General features: G+C 44.2%; 1 protein-coding gene across 9 annotated transcripts in view; it reads right to left on the bottom strand.

Annotated features, from left to right (window-relative positions):
• The window catches only part of dtnba (dystrobrevin, beta a), a 373,718-nt gene that overhangs the window by 50,345 nt on the left and 301,676 nt on the right, over positions 1-21,697 (bottom strand). For 7 of the 9 annotated variants that reach the window (XM_043675957.1, XM_043675963.1, XM_043675982.1 and 4 more), the window contains one exon: positions 15,176-15,265. The exons of the other annotated variants lie outside the window; for them this stretch is intronic. In XM_043675957.1, coding sequence (XP_043531892.1) covers positions 15,176-15,265 — 90 coding nt within the window. The remainder of the gene's footprint in view (positions 1-15,175; positions 15,266-21,697) is intronic. 9 annotated transcript variants of the gene reach the window in all.

Raw genomic sequence — 21,697 nt, 5'->3', positions numbered from 1 at the left:
ATTATTAAAGAGGATCAGACAGGCTTCATAAAGGGTCGCAGATCTTCCAATAACGTTAGGAGGCTGCTTAACGTAATTCAAGCACGCCAACAGCAGTCAGTACAGGGATTGGTGATTTCTTCAGATGCAGAGAAGGCATTTAACCGAGTTCAGTGGCCGTACATTTTCTATACTCTATTCCAGTTTGGTCTGGGCGAAGTTTTCATAAGATGGGTAAAGGTTTTCTACAGTGTACCTCTCGAGGCGGTCATTACCAGCGGGGTATGATCAAGCAATTTTAATATTTCTCGGGGCAGCCGGCAGGGCTGTCCCCTTTCACCATTACTTTTTACGTTGGTGATTGAACCGTTGGCAGAGGCCATTCGTGGGGATCTCAATATATCAGCTCCAGAGTCGGATCAAAATTACATAAGATCTCACTGTATGCAAACGATGTTCTAATTTTCTTGACAAATCCAGCAGTCTCAGTGCCTTGTCTGATACAATGCATTCACGCGTTTGGCGCTTTTTCAGGGTATAAGATTAATTTTGCTAAATCAGAGGCTATGCCTATGGGTGGTCTTACAAAAGAGTTGACTCGAGAGTAACTATAGATTCCCATTTAGGTGGTCACGGGGGTTTTGTGTATTTGGGCATATTCATTACTCCAGTTCTGGATCAGCTGTTCAAAGCCAATTTTACTCAATTATTTGAAAAAATTAAACAAGATCTCCAAAAATGGGAGGCACTTCCAGCCTCATGGTTGGGTCGGATAGCGCTTATTAAGATGAATATTCTCCCTCATTTGCTATACCCTATACGGATGCTCCCCTTGATTTTCAATAAACAAACACTCAGGAGACTGAAAAGTTGGTTCAGCTCCTTTATCTGGCACTATAAACGGCCCCTCATTAAACTAGCCAAACTGCAGTTGCCTCACAGATTGGGGGGAGTAGACCTTCCAGACATTAAAAATTACCAATTAAGCTCACTTTTGACCTACGTAAGTGATTGGGTTTGTGGGGACCCTCTTTCAGTATGGCTAGATATCGAAGCCTCCCAGGCAAGGTGCCCCCTTACCAGTTTGCTGTTTTTGGGCAAAGTGAGGACAGTTGGGGAATATTGTCATAACCCAATAGTCATCAATACTGTTAAAGCATGGAGGGCAATTCGGCAGAGGGAAGGTAATATTGGCAAAACATCTCTGTTTACACCTTTAGTGGGAATGCCGAGTTTTCAACCAGGTATGATAGATTTAGGATTTAAACGTTGGGCAGCTAGAGGTACATCTTGCATGGGTGATTTATTTGAGGGAGATGTAATGATGTCCTTCGATCAGTTAGTACGGAAGTACGAGTTACCTAATAGAGACCTCTTTCGTTTTTTTCAAGTTAGGGATTTTATTCAAAAAAAGACCACACTTTGACTGATCCCTACAAATCTAACATAGAAAGAGGGGTACTAAGGGCTAAGAGTACACTCTCTGTCAGTACTCTATATCACCAATTGAGGGGTGCCACCTCAGATGAGTCTGATCGACTCTGCAAGATGTGGGAAAGAGAGCTGGGTGTTGAAGTTTCTTCAGAGGTGTGGAAGGATATTTGGGAGAATGCAAGGAAGATATCAATTTGCAATAGGTCCCATGCTTTACAGTTGAAGATTCTCCACAGGGTCCACTTAGCCCCAGACCGTTTGTCAGAGTTTAAACCAGGGGTATCTTCAGCATGTCCCAAGTGCAAGGTATGCATGGGTACTCTTTCCCATTGTCTTTGGTCTTGTGACAGGCTTCAAACATATTGGAGCGCTGTGGTGGGTGCAATGGAGAGGATTTTAGGTGTAGGGGTGGAGAAGGACCCTATTTCGCTCCTTTTGGGCCTACCCATTGTATTTCCTGCAGACTCGCATAAGGAAAAACCTTTCAATATTCTTACATTCTGTGCAAGGAAGAATATCTTGCTAGGTTGGATATCAGAAAACCCCCCCAGGCCTGTCGGGTTGGCGGAAGATTGTTATGAAGCATATTCCCCTGGATTTTCTTACAAATATGGTACACCACAAAACTGAGAATTTCTACAAGACGTGGCAACCCTTTTTGAAATACCTGGACACAGATTTATCTGCCACACTAACAAGGGTTTTTACATAGCCGTAACGATTGTGTTTCATGAGTCCAATATCCAGGGAGGAGGAACTGTGAATGTAAGAGTGTTTTGTTTGGCTGGGCTAAGTTATTACAATTTATTTGTTTGTTGTTAGGTATTTATTTAGTTAGTTAAATAGCTAGTTTAGGTTTTTTATTTAATTTTATACTTCTCTATATATGTTTATACATTCGTACAGGAGGGTGGGTTGGGGATTTTTTTTTATTATTTGGGTTTAGTTTTGTACTATTTTTGTACTGCTTTGAATTGCATTGTTTTGTATTTGTAATATTTAAAAATCTATTTTTTCTTAATAAAAATATATTATAAAAAAAAGGGATTTTTCAGTCAGAAAGCTGTCAGATTTGCCAATACAGAACAGTGGGTATTTTTTGATAATTTTTAACTCTGTGTAGAAACAAGAAGTCAGACAGTTCTAAAGGCCAAACATCAGCTGGCTACAAAGCAACAAAAAGAACATGCTTCTTTCAAAAATTTTCCATCTCACTGAAAACAGAATAAATATAAATATCAAACCAATAGGGCATGGAGGATATATATCCTGAAAGGCTTTGCAATTACATAGCAACCTGATGTCACCCTATTCGTACAGAATATATTTTTTGATTTGGAAGCTGGATAAAATTGGAATCAGCTGTTAACAACATTCAGAGCAGGTCCGCATAAAAAGAACAGAAAGACAGCAGCCTGATCATTTATTACTAACAACATTCAAAATGAGTTTAAATGGGATCACTTCGAACGCAGTCTTAAATGTGCCTAATTAGCATGCTTGAAATATCACCCTCAGAACATGACAAACATACGGAATAACTAATTAATTTTAGCAAATATGGAGGTAAAAAATTTTGGAAACAGCACACTTATCAAATGAGCAACTGAATCACGATTCATGTTGGAGCACATCAGCAAGTTCCTGTTATAAAACGTCATTATAATTGAGTTTAGGTTGGTTAGGTTCTCCACTATTTCCAAACCAAAAGAATAAGGATTTGACATTGATTTTGACAAGAGACTGCCTCTCTAAATATATATTTATAAACCTGTGTGATGCAATTTATTAAATTACAGTGTGACTCACTCAATTTGCCACTTTCATTATCTGAACAGACATTTTAAAAAGCATACAATGAAAAATGTTTTAAAAATAACTTGAAGACAGCTGCATGAACTTGCTATTTTTAGATTAGTAATACAAGGAGGAGATTTTTTGATATAAATAATCCAGTTACTGATTTAGCACCAATGCCCAGTGTGAACTAGCAACATCATTTTTTTTGTGGACTTTGTTTCATTTGTTAATTGAGGCAAACAAAGCTCCAGACCAAACACTGACCATGTCACCACTGAACTTGGGCCAATGTTGGCCAAATGCCAGTTATCTTTTCAATTTAGTTAATTCTTCACTGACATGAAAGAATTAGTGATCACATGGAGAACTTATTAAGTTGGGCTCACATGGGTTGTTATTTTACTGTAGTCAGTGTGAAGGTAATGTTGTGTGAAACTATAGCAGGTAGCTTTTGCATCTCATACCACTCCACCAGATTAGTGGTTTTAATATCTAGCTACATTGTCACATCAGTGGCAATAATCTGAAATTCTAGTTGCTTCAATAGGGTCGGTTCTGATGTAATGCGATAGTTCAGTTCTCGTGTTATAAGAAAATCGTGCAGTAGCCACACCATTTAAACTAAAGGGGCCAGAATTGCACTATAGCTAATACAGGTGAGGAAAGTTCTCATTCTACAAATAACAGTCTAAATTCTCACTGTTTTGATCACACAGCACTGCCCTTTGATGTGAAGGGCAGTGTTTGTCACTGGCCATCCGGGTGTTTTCCTATCTTCCTGGTGGTGGAATTTGAATAAAGATTCGTGCACTTTGTGTCTTTCACTGTGTCTCACACCTGCACACACACACCATGGGTGCTGGGGAAAAAATAAGCACTACCGCGGTTAGGCGGTAGTGTGGGGGGTAAAAAGAAAAAAAAAGTCTAAATTCTTCAATTGCATTAAAGGGCAATTTGCATTGAAGAAACGCGCATTACAGCACAAACATCTGGACAATAATTGGGCTGAAGCTTTGATCTTTAAACATAACATAGAAGGTGCAAACTTCAGCTGCTGAAGGTCTGAGGTTGGAAAGGTACTTACAGTGCATCCAGACCCCACCAGCTTCTTGCCTCAGTATTAACTGAGATCGTCAAGCAGCCAACTGCGGATGACATAAAGGGTCCAGTCTGCCATTGCTGGGATTGTCTCAGACCAAGCCATATTCCTGAAAGGTCAACCTGTGTCAGCAGCAACCCATCACCTTGTTGGTGAGAGTTGTCCCTCAATCAGTGACTCATGACAACCACCAACTAAGTCATCTCTCCCCCCGACATATTCCCTCACACACACCTTAATCCCATGTTCTGTACGACACTGCAATACTTTCCACAATAGCCAGTGCCCCTTCTGCATCCACAAGCTGCCCAGCCTCAGATTTCCAGGTAGCTCACATGATGAGGAACTCCCTCCTCAAGGATCTTGAATCTAGGCGAGGTCTTGCTTGGGGCTTTGCCATTGTTTGGTTGCATTATGGTTCAGTGGGCCTTCATTGGAGCTGCCAGGGTAGCTCTCTCACCAGCTGCCTCATGAAGCTCCTGCCCTCAGTGTGAGCTCTTGGTCACATGATCAAACTTGGGGAGGTGGCATTTCCAGATGCCTGCCTAGGTTAATGGATGTGGATGTCAACTTCCAACAGAATAAACTTTCAGGAACACTGCAGTTCCTGCGACCACACTCAAGCTGAATGCGTCACTGTGGCAGAATCAAGCCGACCACACACATCGCCCTTCCTGCCAGCCCGTGCCTACCCCACTCTCTGAGCACCAGCTGCCCTGCTCCAGATCCACTGGAGCCTCACTCTTGCTTACCACTGTGTCCCCTCTGTCTTTATTTTGTTTTGGAGTGTTTTCATCTTCCCTTGCCATCTCCCCCCCGCTCCCCTCGCCATTCCCCATCCCCCATGTTCCCCTCACCATCCCCCTGCTCCCCTCCCCGTCCCCCTCCCCCCCGCCAGCTCCCCTCCCCATGTGCCACACAAATACTCCATCGAGTCATGTAGCATGGAAACAGGCCCAACCCAACCACACGTTTGAAAGAACAAGGTCAATTCACAAATTCCACGATTACCAGTTTATGGATGAGACTTTCAGAATGGGAACTCAATCATGGTCTTTGCTATCTCAAGCACATTTCAACAGCCAGTGAATGGGCCCCATGCATCCTGGCAATTAATCTCACATTGTTCATAAGTAGCTTTTGACAATAGCAGCTATAGGGAGAATATTTCTCTCCCTGAAGCAACAATAAAGTTCAGAAAATCACGGTGGCTCAGTGGTTAGCACCGCTGCCTCACACAGCCAAGGACCTGGGTTTAATTCCCATCTCAGGCAACTGTCTGTGTGAAGTTTGCACGTTCTCCCCGTGTCTGCGTGGGTTTTCTCCGGGTGCTCCGGTTTCCTCCCACAGTCCAAAGATGTGCAGGTCAGGTGAATTGGCCACGATAAATTGCCCAGAGTGTAAGGTGCATTAGTCAGAGGGAAATGGGTCTGGGTGGTTACTCTTTCGAGTGTCGGTGTGGGCTTGTTGGGCCGAAGGGCCTGTTTCCACACTGAAGGGAATCTAATCTAATCTAAAAATATGGCAAGAGAAAAAGAAATTGCAATCTCAATTTTGAGAAAACATTCCTGATTTGGCCCTTAAACTTATAAAGTGACTTTTCACAGAAGCTACCTTTGGTGTCATGCACTTGCATCTAATGTTTAGATTAACCGAGAAACCTGATTGCATGAGGTTCTAATTAGAGACTGAGAAAATCAGAGCAGATTCACTGAGGTTGCTGCTTAATTGCTAGCCATGATCTTCATCTAACTCTGTCTTTGTCACAATGTTCTAAATGCTGAATAGACGCCATCTTCCTTGACTCTCTGCCTGTGCTAATGGGTGATGCCAAGCCACCAGCCTCACCATTCCATCCTGTCAACTCTCAGAGAAAATCTCACACCACTCCAGCTCTCCAGGACATTGGTCAGAGCTCAGGGACACAGGCAACGTGCATGCTTCTGCGAGGTCACTTAGTACACAGACACAATGACACATGGGCCCATTTCATTGTGCTCACCAGAAGGCTGCCAACCCCTACCCAGTTTTTCCAGAGGGGGAGAGCGATACAGGCTCTAACAGGCGAAGGGGAGGGCATTTGAGGTCTGGCATTGTGCTACATCAGGGTCACACACATGCCAGAACAGGGCAAACACGCTGCATGTGATTCAAGCAAATGGTCAAATCTGTATGTCAAAAGGGAGGAGTCCTTACTCGGGTCAAGGACGTAAAGACATTGGAGGCTTCTTACCCTGAATTGATACCTGGAATAACTGGGTTATCTGAGGAGGGAACATTGTACAGGCTGGGCCTTTGCTTTTACCAGAGTTTCAAAGTGTGAGGGTGATTTGGTTGAAGTTTAGGGGATCCTGAATGGTCTTGATGAGGCAGACATGTAAAACAATGTTTGCTGGGATGGGCGAGTCCAGAATGAGGGAACACCTGCTTAAAATTAGAGGTTGCCTGTTTGGGCCAGAGAGAGAACTTTTTTTTCCTCAAAGAGTTGTACAATTCTGGGACTTTCTGCTCAGAAAGTCATGAAGGCAGAGGTAGATCCATTGTTGTTAGGCAGGAGTGTCGAAGATTATTTGGGCAGATGGGAATGTAGAATTCCAAACAGACAGATCTGCCATGATCTTATTGAATGGTGCAACAGAAGTTAAGGGCCGAAGGACCTACTTTTCCTCCTAATTCTGTTGTTCACATGAATATTCATGAGGCCACACTCAGTCAGTGGCCTGATCAAATTACATTGTTTGGCCACAGTCTCAGATGTTTCGATCAACCAGAGTTTGAAGATCTATACCTTTACAGTCCATGGAATTGGGCACAGTCAACCTCCAGGTCAAGAGCAGCCAATCCCAGGATTATAGGTTTGTCAGGTGGGGGCATTGTGGAGACAGCGGGTTGGGTTATTCCCAGTTATGAATGACCTGCCAGGTCAGTCTGAGGGTGGACCAGGGTCGGGCCTGGAGATGTGCTCAGTAATGATCAGGGGTGAGTGTGCCTAATCCAGGGGAAAGTGGGCAACTCAACTAGGATGTGCTGCACTGGACAGGATGATGACAATGATTGAAGGACAGAACCAAAGAGGGGAGGAGGAACTCTAGAAGATGGGTTGGAGATGTTTCCCAGGACACCATAATTCTGTTTTCTATATGGGCAGAGGCTATGATGAACAAGGGCATGGCAATTCAGAAAGCCACTGGTCTGGGACAACATTGAGGACTCAACTGTTACATAAAGAGGCCAAATAGAAGCTGGGAGGGGGATAATGGGGGATATAAGGACAGCACCACCTGAGAGAACATGAAGTATGGGTAAATCATTCTGCATTTCTGGCAGAGCTGGCAAGTCATTCACAAGGGTCAAAACTTTGCCATCTTTGATCCAATGGCAATTGTCCAATAACTCTATAAAATGGCTGCCACTATAGATGGAGTAGGTCGAGTTAATTGCAGTTTATATTTCAGGGATGCAATAAAACTGTTTGCATTTGAAGTCCTGTGAAATGCAATGGCATTAATTATGCAGACATTGGTTCAGCTCTGCCACACATCTGGCATCACATTGCATTTCTCAGCAGGTCATTCATTGCATGGAATGAACATGACAAATTACGGTCTCAAGCAATCACGGCTATGATGTTGTTTACACTACTTACCACAACATGTCAAACAAATATAATCAGGCACTAACGTAAAACATCACCTGGCGTGGCATTTCCAAACACAATCCACAGCTATCTCTGAAGATATTTTGGAGTTTCCACATTTGCACAATGTTCTATAAGTGTGCAAGTACAGGATCTATGATGTACAAGATGAAAATAATCAAGATGGCAGTGCTGGCATGGTGGGTAGTGTTCCTGATCCAGAAAGCATCTGCTCCAGGCCAGCAGCATCCTTTTCACCCTCTCCTTGTCATCTGCTTTTGTTTTCTTTATTTCCTTTTCTTCATCTTTGAGGGTGGAGCGGTGTTGGCAGTACAGCGTTTGCAGTGTTGGCGCTTGGATCGGGTCTCATGGTAGTGGTGGCTGTGGTGGTGGCTCTGTCCAGAGTGGGGACTCCTGAGTAGGCCCTGAGCCTGCACTCTTGGTGGTGGCAGTGCCTAGAGTAGGGACTCCTGGAAGTGGTAGGCCCAGAGACTGGACTCTCAGCGGTGATGGCTGTTTTGGTGGCTGTGGTGATGGCTGTGCCCGAGCAGGGCCTCCTGGGTGCAGTGGCCAGCAGCAGAGCCAGGGCCTCCAGGGACATCAGTGTTGTTGTTGCTGTTCCTGGAGTGGCAACTCCTTGATAACCAGAATATCTTGCACAGACCTTACAGAAACCCTGAAGCAGTGCTTAAGACCCCAACTTGAACAGAAGATAAGCTCTTGTTTCAATGATTTCTTTTTATTGTAACACAAAATGGCGCTGGACTGTGGCAACAAAACACTTTCACTGTATCTTCAAGATATATGTGACAATAAAATTATTCATTCATCATTCAAGAGCGCTATTTCACTTTGTTTGAGTGAGGAAACCATGTTAGATTGTCAAGGGGCCTCAAGCGTGTTCACTGTGATTGACATGAGGCATCAGGATAACTCTTGTTTCTTCTGTAACAGCGTTCTCTTCCTGACATTCTCAACAGCTGGTCTCAGGCTAAAGTCTGATGTTGATCTGATATTGCGCAGAGCAATGGCAGATGGAATTTAATTCCAATAAGTGCGAGGTGATGTATTTTGAGAGATGTAATAAAGGAAGGATGCACACAACACATGGCAGGTTGCTAGGGAGGACTGAGGAACAAACAGATCCTGGTATACAAGACCATAGATCCCTAAAGGTGTCAGCACAGGGAGACAGGGTGACGAAGGCGGCATTCTGTATACTTGCCTTCATTAGCTGGGGCACAGAATACAGCAGTAGTTATAACTTTATAAACTGTGGTTAGGTCACAGCTGGAGAACAGTGTACAGTTCCACTCCCCAGACTATTGGCAGGATGCGATTGCATTGGAGGGGGTGCCGAGGAGATTCACCAGGATGTGGCCTGGGATGGAAAGTCTTAATGATGAGGAGAGACTGGGTTTGCTTTCCCGGGAACAGAGAAGGCAGAGGGGGATCTGACTGAGAGAGGCACAGATGGAGTAGATCGTAAGAATCTCTTCCGGAAGGCAGACATGTCTGAGGCCAGAGGGCATAAGGTTAAAGTGAGGACCAAGTGGTTTAGAGGAGATTCGAGAGGAAAAAAAATCATGCAAGGGTAGAAATATGGAACGTGCTGCCTGAGAGGGTGGTGCCTGGAAGAGTACTGAAAATACCAGGGTGCAGTAGGCTATGGCCTAAGTGCAGGTCGCTGGAATTAGTGTAGTTTGGTCAATGTACACGTGGTGGGCTGAAGGGCCTGTTTCTGTGCTCAATGATTCTCTATTATCCATTCTCACAGATGAGATGGTTATTGCAGTGGGTGGATTCCATGTCGCCTTGCTTCAAACAGAGTACAATGATAATGTCATTAACAAACCCCAAACAAGAACAGCAACCTACAGAGGGAGAGGCAGCAGGTGAAGATCCGTCAAAAACAGAGGGGAAGGATGTGAGCCTGCATTTACAAACCTTGCTGTCCTGTTCTTCACCTCTCGGAAAGACAGTGCAGGCACGGAATGAGCATGTCCCGAGTGATTGTCACTGAGTGGTGTCATCTGCTGGAACAGGAGCCGTACTCACAGCGACTGGCCTGCAAGGTTACAGCTGCTCAGAGTTTTATCCCACCAGATCATTTCAAGGAGTAACAATCTGTGACCCCCAACTGCAATAGGACATTACCAGGACCATTTTCTCTTCAGCACAGCTGTGGATAACCTTTCCATGTAATCAGAGAGTCAAGCAGCCTGGATGGTGGCATTTTTCACCAATACTGGTAACCCCCAGGGCCAGGGCACTGTATACTGCATCCATGTTGCTTTGAGAGTATCCTATCATTAACCAGCACAGCTCTTCAAACCATTCAAATATTTTTTAAAATTCTCCTCCTGTGCCTTATGGTGATATGATGTTTTTTCCTTTTTATACACGTGTAGAAACTTTTACCATTTGATTTCATATTACTAGCTAGCTGTATTTCCAACTCTGTTTTCTGCCTCTTTATTATCTTTTTAGTCATTCTTTGCTGGTTCTTAAGGTCTATTTCTCTAACTTACTGATAATCTTTGTAGATTTGTATCGGGCTTTCCTGCCAGGACTGATTGGAGTTTGGAAGAATGAAACATAATATATTGAAAACATACAGGATTCTTGGGGGACTCGACAGGGTCACTATGGAGACATTGCTTCCCCTTGTGTGAAAGTCTAGGACCAGAGGGCATCATCTCATGAAGGTAACATCCATTTTGCCCAGAGACGAAGTGGAATTTCTTTTCTCAGATGGTAGTGACCTCTTTACAACTGTCGAGGTTGGGTTGCTAAGCATATTCAAGGCTGAGATAGACAGGTTCTTAATCAATAAGGGAATCGAGGAGAAAAGGCAGAAATGTGGAGTTGGGAATGATCAGATTAGCCATGACCTGACTGAATGAAGGAGAGAACATGATGGACTGAATGACCTACTGCTTCTAGTTTTGTCCTTCACTTCCCTGTTTTGTGCTAGATGATGCATCCTTCTCAAAGATCTCTCACTGGGATAAATCTTTACTGAGAGTCATTCAATATCTCCTTCAAAGTGTGTCACTGCAACTTTATTTACCTATCTTTTAATCTAATTTCCAAATTTAACTTGGGTCAAGTCTGCTTTCACACACTCACAGATATCTTTATTTAAATATAAATATGTAACAATAGACCCACACTTCACTGTGTCAAAATGAAATGGAAATTGCATCACCTTCTGATTACTGTCACCTTTGAGTTTCTTTCTCATTAGGTTATTGTCTTGCAGTCCTGTCTCACTACATACCATCAGGTCTGGTTTAGATTACTCCCTGGTTAGCTTTTGAACAAGCTGCTCTAAGAATATGTCCTGAAAATACTCTTGTACCTCATTTTCCAGGCTACCTTTGCAAATCTAATTTTTGCAATCTATGCAGAGATTAAAATCATCCATGATCATTTTGGTACATTTCTTACAAACCCTATTATGTCTTTCTGTAAGCTCTGTCCTCCACTATAACTAAAGCTAAGGGGCCTATAAACAACTTGCACAAGGAACCTCTTGGTGTTACTATCTTTTCTCATCTTGACCAAACTGATTCTACACCCTGTCCCTTCAAATTAAAATCCCCATTGGTGAACTAATGCCATCCTTAATCAACCTTTCCTAGAGTTCAGTCATTTTAATTTGGCAAATACCGTTCCACTTTCCGTTCCAGCCTTAGGCGCATTTCAACCATGTCTCTGTAATGGCTATCAGTCGATATATACTTCCCTCCAACAAAAACCGAAAATGAAAATGCTGGCAAAACACAGCAGGTCTGGCAGCATCTGGTGGAACAAAGTTCACATTTCAATTCTGCTGACTCCATCAGGGCTGCCAGGAATGTTACTTTTGTTTCAGTTCTGCAGCATCCACAGTTCATTGTTTTATTTTCATATTTATCTCCATTTGTGTTAACAGTTCATTCCTTTTGTATAAATGTTGCCTGGATTCAGATACTGGTCCTTGAAATTTACCTTTTTGTTTTCACCATTTTGACTCTCTCTGGTTTTATCTGCTGACCTACTGATACGCTTGTATTTTCTGTTCCTTCCAGTCATCCTTTGATAATCAATGCTTCCCTGCTTTATTGCTTTGTCATTTTACAATCTAACTCCACGAAGGCTGGCATCCTGTCACCAAGTGACCCTTTAGTTACACGTGGACAGTACACGACACTGACCCAGCTAGCACAGAGCCAGCTCCTCGGGTAAACAGAAATCCTGACGCTCCTGTTTATGTCTGTCAGCCAGGGCTCCCTGACTGGACCAGGTTAACAGTCCCAGTCAGGAAGCTCATATTCTGTGAGGTCCATGTGGCTGACCTTGTTCCAAATACTACATCCCTCCCCCTCTAACGCTGGAGATGTAGGCCTGTTCTTCTTCCTGGAGCTTCGCCTGCAGTGTTTTCACACCAGGTCTTGCTCCTCTGTCTCTGCCTCGGATCCTAGCGCCGGGTACTGGACTGTCACTCACCTCTAGCACATGGAGCATCTTAGAAGAAATTCCTTATCATCTTCAGGCGGTAACGGTGTCAAGGCAGTGATATCTGCCATGTCCTTCACATCCTCAGAGGTTTCTTCGACACTTGGCGGAGGGGGAGAAGCCACGGGGTCTGACAGACTTTCTGGATGTTCTGAGGGGCCCGGGATGGTTTGCTCTTGCCCCGGTTTGTGGGTTTGCAGCTTTCCTGTGGTCCACATGCTTATTCAGGACCCCCTCACCTTCCTGAACTTGTACATCATGGGACCTGACCTCGTGTTGACCATGTCTCTTACCCATGCAGGGCCATTTCTATGGTTTCAACACCAAACTTCATCCCCTGAAGTAACCTGTCGCTCTTGCTTAGAGATGGCATCTGGCTGGCTTTGGCATTCTGCTGCCATTTCACCATCCCCCACCCCAGCCATTTTCTAATCTAAAAATGTTGAGCCACTGTTGAGCCAATCAAGTTGAATCTTTCTCAACCAATTCCACCCCATCAAGCTTGGGCCTAAGCCTTTTAGGAGAAAGTGAGGAACTGCAGATGCTGGGGGTCAGAGTCAAGAGTGTAATGCTGGAAAAGCACAGCAGGTCGGGCAGCATCTGAGCAGCAGGAGAATCGATGTTTCGGGCAAAAGCCCTTCATCAGGAATGAGGCTGGGAGTCTCGGGGGTGGTGAGATAAATGGAAGGTAGCTAGGAATGTGATAGGTGGATGGAGGTGAGGGTAATGGTGATAGGTCGGAGAGGAGGGAGTTGAAGTATTTGGCAATGGGGTGGTGGGGTTGGCTGGTGCAGGTGTCCCGGAGATGATCTCTGAAGTGCTCTGTGGTAGGCGTCCAGGGTGGGGAGGGAAATATATCTCCGCTGGTGGGGTCTGTTTGTAGGTGGCGGAAATGGCGGCGGATATTGCGATGTATATGGAGGTCGGTGGGGTGGAAGGTGAGGACTGGGGAGGTTCTGTCCTTGTTGCAGTTGGAGGAGTGAGATCCATCTTATCCCAGAACCAAACTCATCTCCACATACCTCGATACTGTCCTATCCCCCTAGTCCAGGAACTCCTTACATACATTTGGGACTCCACCCATGCCCTCCACGTCCTCCAAGACTTCTGTTTCCCCAGTCCCCAATGCCTCATCTTCACCATGGACATCCGGTCCCTCTACACCTCCATCTCCCGCCGTCCCCACCAGTACCCTTCCACTGAGACTCTCATTCGTTTGGCTGAACTAGTCCTCATCTTTAATAATTTATCCTTTGAATCCTCCCACTTCCTCCAGACGAAAGGGGTAGCCATGGGCATCTGCATGGGCCCCAGCTATGCCTGACTCTTTGGCTGGTATGTGGAACAGTCCATCTTCCATAGTTACACCGGCACCACTCCCCACCTTTTCCTCTGCTACATTGATGACTGCATCGGTGCCACCCCATGCTCCCGCGAGGAGGTTGAACAGCTCATCAACTTCACCAACACATTCCACCCCGACCTTAAATTCACCTGGACCATCTCTGACACCTCCCTCCCCTTCCTGGACCTCTCCATCTCCATCAGTGACGACCGACTTGACACTGACATTTTCTACAAACCCACCGACTCCCACAGCTACCTGGATTACATCTCCACCCACCCTGCTTCCTATAGAAATGCTATCCCGTATTCCCAATTCCTCCGCCTCCATCGTATCTGCTCCCAGGAGGACCAGTTCCACCACAGAACACACCAGATGGCCTCCTTCTTTAAAGACCACAATTTCCCCTACCATGTAGTTAAAGCGCACCTCATCCACTTCCTGCAGCTCTGCTCCTGAACCCCACGCCTCCAACTGCAACAAGCACAGAACCCCCCCCCCAGTCCTCACCTTCCACTCCACCAACCTCCGTAAACATCGCATTTCTCAGAGAATACCTTCTAGAGAGCTTTATTAGCTTCGGAAGACAGCACTTCTTTAGGAAGTGGAAAATTGTAATATGGTGTACTTCATGGTTTTGCCAAACAAATATAATCAGCGAGTATTTTAAATCAAAGTTCTGCTGTCATGCAGAAGATCACACATGAAAGAAACTTGAGTTGGATAGCCTGTCAGCATGATATTTGTTCTAGAAGAGACAGTGTAAGTCTAAATTTGGAATACTGTTTTATTTTGTTACCATACTCTTGCAGATTTAAATATTTTCATGTGGTGCCTGCAGCCAAATGGAATTCAGTCACTGATGATTTAATTTGACTAAAATGAGACAACTGTCAGATTGCCATGTATCTTAAGAACAGGAGTCATAATGGGGTTTGGACAGTAACAATATTCCTTCACAATGTTCCTCCTGCCACAGCCACACACCCTGTCATCGGCTGAAGCGTTCTTTTCAGGTATGAGGAACATGACCCCTAGTAGGTTAGTGCGAGGTGTAGGTATCAATCTGGTATTGACAGGCTGAGAGATTAAAGAACTGTGTGTAATCATAACAAATGGCTAACCATCTATTTGCTCTAATTCTATCAGACTAAAGAACTACATCAAACCCCTCAGCAATCTGGAGAAGAACTCCAAGTGGGGACACAGTATAATACTCATCAAAATACGTGCTTTGTGCTTTGAGGAAGATAAGATAATAATTTTTTCAAGATATTAGTTCAAGTGGAAGATAAAGACCAGTTTATATTTTGTTAACTCTCAGGTTAGTTTGAGAAATAGCCTCAGTATCACAGTCACTTTCAGCCTCTGCTCCTACCTGAATGGAGCTCCTTGAGCAGCGAGGACATTGTGTTTGTAATGGAGTCAGCTGCCACCAGCAAATCATTTCGGAGGTTTCTGCCAGCTCCTGTACAAATGAAAAAAGATCTGCAGATTCAGGCTGGTGTACAACCTTACATCACTCAGAGGATTCTCTGTTCACTATGACATTATCTTCAGCATTTGAGTTGGATTTCCCAAGATCAGATGGAAGAAAATTAAAGGAAATGGGGACTAACCGTTGAATTTGCATTTTAAAGAGCACTGCTTTCTTCACTCTCAGGAACTCTGTCCTAGAAACTTCAGTTGGAGCAGTATTCAAATGAAGGAAAGGCAGCATGGTCTGGGGCATGGAGCTGATCTCCCTACCTCTTGCCTCAGCGTCAGTTACTGACAGAAGGGAAGTGCAAACCCATCCCAGGTGGACAATACAAAGCTGACCTGGGCCACCATTAGGAAGACAGAGGCCAGCAGGGGACATTGTTAGCTCAGGCCAAATCCTCCAGGGTCTATTTGTGGACACCATGGCTGGAGAAATCATTTCAAAACTGCCTTTAGCCAAAGAAACGTGTATGTCATCAAAGCAAATAAAGCAGGATCACAAAGAAACCTATAAAATTCTAACAGGACTAGATGGTGTTAATGCAGGAAGGATGGTCACAATGACTGGGGAGTCTAGAAACCAAGATCACAGTTTAAGGATATAGGGTAGGTCATTCAGGACTGAGATGAGGATAAATGATCTTCGCCCAGAGAGTAGCCTGTGGCATTCTCTGCCACAGAAAATCGCTGAAGCCAAAACATTGAATGTTTCAAAGAAGAAGCTAGATATAATTCTTGGGGCTAAAGGGATTGAAGGATGTGGGACGAAAGCAGGAACAGAGTATCATGTTGGATGATCACCACTGGTTATATCGAATGGCAGAGCAGGCTCAAAGGGTCAAATGGCCTTTTGTTTCCATAAAATACAGACAACACCATTTGGTAGCCATTCTCTCTGCTTCATCACCTTCAGACATCTTTCTGCCCCCTAATGCTGTGCCTTGCTCTTTAATGTTACTGCAGTGAATGTAACACTAGAAGGCAAAGCTAACTCAATGTGTCTGAAAATCAAACCACTCCAATGGCAGCAGTTGCAAAATTCCAGACCTACAACTAGAACCTACATTCCTGTTTCTTTTACCAACGACACACACTTCCTTGCTGTGCTCTCTGACATTGATTTGATCTCCTCACACAGCCCCGCTGCTCCTATCATTAATTTCACTGGCAAGTCAATCAATTACCATTTTCTCATATTATACTCTTCCCATATTTTCTTGCCCCGTTCCCAAGTCTATTTCTCTCTGTGAAATAATCTGGGAAATACTCTTCCCCAAGTCACTTTCCAATGCCTTCACAAATTTCCAACACTTGAGCCTTTGGTCTTTAATTCAGCATAACATTTCAGGAGTTGCTGCTGAATCTCACCCTCACTGTTACCTTTATTGGTCTTGCCCTCAGTACAAGTATTACTCCCTAATGCTAATCTCTGCTCTACCATGTCCAAGGAAAACCTGAATTCCTTTGGAAGAAATCTTGCTTAACTTGCCAGACCACATGAAGCATTTTTGTACAATGTTCTCCATTACCAAAGCAGTCCACTATTCAAACAACATCTAGTTTACAATAAACTCTAAAATCTAAACATCTAATTCTGAAGCACAGTCACATTTGACTTGAAGCATTACTCTTTTTCTCTATACACAGATGCTGCAAGAGCAGTTAAGTTTCTCTAACCCTTCCAGCTTTCATTTGTACCACAGATAACACCTGTTTTCTCCTCTAAACCATGAACATTCTTCCAAAGCCATCATAATATTCCTTCTCCACCACTGCCTCCATTAATCAGTGCATTGAGCTCAGAGACTTTATAACAAAAAAATGAAAACAGCCATGCTTTCTAACTCCTCATCATTCTCCCGATTCTCTTCTATCACCCAGTCACCTGCTCCAATACTCAGCATGTTGATGAGAATGATGACTTGCTCTCTGGATCCCATTCCTATCAAACCACTGACCATTCCTATCTCCGTTCTGGTTCCTATGTTAGCTGATATCATTAATGGTTCAATCTTCTCAGGCAACAATTCCTCTTCTTATATTCCATTCTCTCACATATCATCGAAGAACATGTACCTCCTTTCTTGCAAACTAACATCCCATTTTTAATCCTTCCTCTTGCAAACACTTAACCCTGCTGTTGACATTTACATCTGTGTGAATCTTCCTCAAACCTCTTGCTTGGATTCCTCCAAGTTTCTACTCCACAACTGGTTCTCAAATTTGTAAACGACACTCTAACTGACTATAGCAAAGGCAAACCATCGCTCCTCACCTCCTCAAACTGTCCAAGGCCTTTTGACACAACGGAGTATAAAACTGTGCTTGAACACATCTCCAACTTTACCTTAATAGATGGGACTACACTTACCCTGTACCATTCTTATCTTTGCAGTTAAACTGGCCTCAGCAATACCATCCACAATCATGGCAGAAATTTCCACATGTACACTGGCAACATGCAGATTTTTAACGTACATCCTTCACAGGATGAGGGTGCTGCTGGCTAGGCCCAGCATTTATTGTCCACCCCTAATTGCCCAGAGGGTAGTTAACAGTTAACCATATTGCTGTAGGTCTGGAGTCACACATAGGCCAGACAAGGTAAAGATGGCAATTTCCTTCCCTAAAGGACATTAGTGAACCAATTGGGATTTTCTGACTATCGACAATGGATTCATAGTCATCATTGGACTCTTAATTGCAGATTTTTATTGAATTCAAATTCGATTAGTCTGCCGTGGCAGAATTTGAACCCATGTCGCCAGAGGATTACCTGGGTCTCTGGATTAACAATCTCGATATAATATCACTAGGCCATCATCTACCCCACATTGTTGTTCCTGTTCTCTACCTGACCCGGATACAGTCACAAAAATTATCAGGCATCCAATACTGAACGAGCTGGAATTTCCCGAATTTAAATAATAGGAAGAACAAAATTATCATCTTTGGTTACAGTCACCAAATCTCTTTCCTTGGCATGACTCCTGCTTTCTCCCTGCTAACTGTAGATTTAGAGAATCCCTACAATGTGGAAATAGTCCCTTCAGCCCAACACTGACCCCCCCGAAGAATAACCCACCCAGATGCACTCCTCTATGCTATTATCCTATATTTACCCCTGAATAATGCACCTAACCTACACATCCCTGAATACTACGGGCAATTTAGCATGGCCAATCCATCCTAACTTGCACATCTTCAGATTGTGGGAGGAAACCGGAGCACCTGGAGGAAACCCACGCAGACATGGGGAGAATGTGCAAACTCCACACATTCTCAAACCCGGGTCTCTGGCGCTTTGAAGAAGCAGTGCTAACCACTGAGCTACCATGCTGCCCTGGTCTGATGCTTGCAAATTTGGCATTATATTTGACCTGGAATATTAGCTTCCTTCTGCATCATCATGAAGCCTGCTTATTCCCAATTCTAACACTGCCTAATGCCAATGATCGGCTCTAACATTGCCGAGTGCCAATGACCAACTCTAACATTGCCAAATGCGATCCTTTCCTTAATTCGTCTAGAGCTGAAAATGTGTTGCTGGAAAAGTGCAGCAGGTCAGGCAGCATCCAAGGAACAGGGGAATCGACGTTTCGGGCATAAGCCCATTCCTGAAGAAGGGCTTATGCCTGAAACGTTGATTCTCCTGTTCCTTGGATGCTGCCTGACCTGCTGCGCTTTTCCAGCAACACATTTTCAGCTCTGATCTCTAGCATCTGCAGCCCTCACTTTCTCCACCTTAATTCGTCTAGTCATTGGGGACTCCATAGTTAGGGACCTTCTGTTGGAATGAGATAGACTCGTGGTTGGTGTGTCGCCTCCTGGGTGCCAGGATTGTCTCGGATTGTGTTTTTGGGATCCTTGAGGGTGAGGAGGAGCAACTTCAAGTTGTGGTCCACATAGGCACCAACAACATAGATATGAAAAGGGATGGGGACGTAAGGCAGAAATTCAGGGAGCTAGGGTGGAAGCTTAAAGCTAGAACAAACAGAGTCGTTATCTCTGGTTTGTTACCCGTGCCACATGCTAGAGAGGCGAGGAATAGGGAGAGAGGGGAATGGAACACGTGGCTACAGGAATGATGCTGGAGGGATAGTTTTGGATCCCTGGATAGTTGGGAGTCATTCTGGGGTAGGTGGGACCTCTAAAAACAGGATGGTCTCCACCTGAACCAGAGAGGTACCAATACCCTGAGGGGGTGGGGAGGTTTGCCAATGCGCTTCCTGAGGATTTAAACTAACTCATCTGGGGGGATGGGAACCTGAATTGTAGCTCTAGTGTACAGGAGGTTGAGAATAGTGAGGTCATGAATAAGGTTTCAAGGGCACAGGAGTATACCTGCAGGCAGGAAGGTGCTTTGAAGTGTGTCTGCTTCAATGCCAGGAGCATCCGGAAGGAGGTGGGTGATCTTGCAGCAAGGGTTGGTACCTGGGACTTCAATGTTGTGGCCATTTTGGAGACATGGGTAGAGCAAGGACAGGAATGGTTCTTGCAGGTTCCGGGATTCAGATGTTTCAGTCAAAACAGGGAAGGTGGTAAAAGAGGGGGAGGTGTGGCATTGTTAGTCAAGTACAGTATTACGGTGGCAGAAAGGACGTTTGATGAGGACTTATCTACTGAGGTAGTTTGGGCTGAGATTAGAAACAGTAAAGGAGAGGTCACCCTGTTGGGAGTTCTTTTATAGGCATCCGAATAGTTCCAGAGATGTAGAGGAAAGGATTCCAAAGATGCTTAGTTGTTATGGGGGCTTTAACTTTTGCTATAGTTCGAGTACCTTAGATGGGTCAGTTTTTGTCCAATGTGTGCAGGGGGGCTTCCTGACACAGTATGTAGACAGGCCAATAAGGGGCAAGGCCACATTGGATTTGGTACTGGGTAATGAACCCGGCCAGGTGTTAGATTTGGAGGTAGGTGAGCACTTGGGTGATAGTGACCACATTTCGATTATATTTACTTTAGCGATGGGAAGGGATAGGCATACACCATGGGGCAAGAGTTCTAGCTGGGGAAAAAGCAATTATGATGCGATTAGGCAAGATTTAGGATGGGGAAAGAAACTGCAAGGAATGGGCACAATTTGAAATGGGGAGTTTATTCAAGGAACAGATACTGCGTGTCCTTGATAAGTATGTATCTGTCAGGCAGGGAGGGAGTGGTCAAACTAGGAAACTGTGGTTTACTAAAAACATTGAAGCTCTTGTCAAGAGGAAGAAGAAGGCTTATGTATAGATGAAATGTGATGGCTTAGTTAGGGCAGTTGAGAGTTACAAGTTAGCCAGGAAAGACCTAAAGAGAGAGCGAAGAAGAGGCAGCAGGGACATGAGAAGTCTTTGGAAGGTAGGATCAAGGAAAACCCTAAAGCTTCCTATAGGTATAACAGGAATAAAAGAACGACTAAAGTAAGATTTCAAGGACAGTAGTGGGAAGCTGTGCATGGAAACCAAAGAGATAGAAGAGGCTCTAAATGAATATTTTTTGTCTGTATTCACATGGTAAAAGACAATGTTGTTGAAGAGAATATTGAGATATAGGCTAGTTAGACTAGATTGGATTGCGTTCACAAGGAGGAGGTGTTAGCAATTCTGGAAAGTGTGAAAATAGATAAGTCCCCTGGGCCGGATGAGATTTATCCTCGGATTCTCTGGGAAGACAGGGAGGAGATTGCAGAGCCTTTGGCTTTGATCTTTATGTTGTCATTGTCTACAGGAATAGTGCCAGAAGACTGGAGGATAGCAAATGTCTTCTTGTTCAAGAAGGGGAGTAGAGACAACCCTGGTAATTATAGACTAGTGAACCTTACTTCGGTTTTGAGTAAAGTGTTGGAAAGGATTATAAGAGATAAGATTTAGCATCATCTAGAAAGGAGTGATTTGATTCGGGGTAGTCAACACGGTTTTGTGAAAGGTAGGTCATGCCTCACAAACCTTATTGAGCTCTTTGAGAAGGTGACCAAACAGGTGGATGAAGGTAAAAGGGTTGATATGGTGTAAATGGATTTCAGTAAGGCGTTTGATAAGGTTCCCCACGGTCGGCTATTGCAGAAAATACAGAGGCATGGGATTGAGGGTGATTTAGTGGTTTGGATCAGAAACTGGCTAGCTGAAAGCAGACAGAGGATGGTGGTTGATGGGAAATGTTCATCCTGGTTACTAGTGGTGTACTGCAAGGATCTGTTTTGGGTGCACTGCTGTTTGTCATTTTTATAAATGACCTGGATGAGGGTGTAGAAGGATGGGTTAGTAAATTTGCGGATGACACTTTGATCGGTAGAGTAGTGGATAGTGCAGAAGGATGTTGTAGGTTACAGCGGGACATAGATAAGCTGCAGAGCTGGGCTGAGAGGTGGCAAATGGAGCTTAATGCAGAAAAGTGTGAGGTTATTCACTCTGGAAGGAGTAACAGGGATAAAGAG

Source organism: Chiloscyllium plagiosum, chromosome 3, assembly GCF_004010195.1.
Source record: "Chiloscyllium plagiosum isolate BGI_BamShark_2017 chromosome 3, ASM401019v2, whole genome shotgun sequence".
Classification (NCBI taxonomy): Eukaryota; Metazoa; Chordata; class Chondrichthyes; order Orectolobiformes; family Hemiscylliidae; genus Chiloscyllium; species Chiloscyllium plagiosum.
This window is presented reverse-complemented; position numbering and strand designations above follow the sequence as displayed.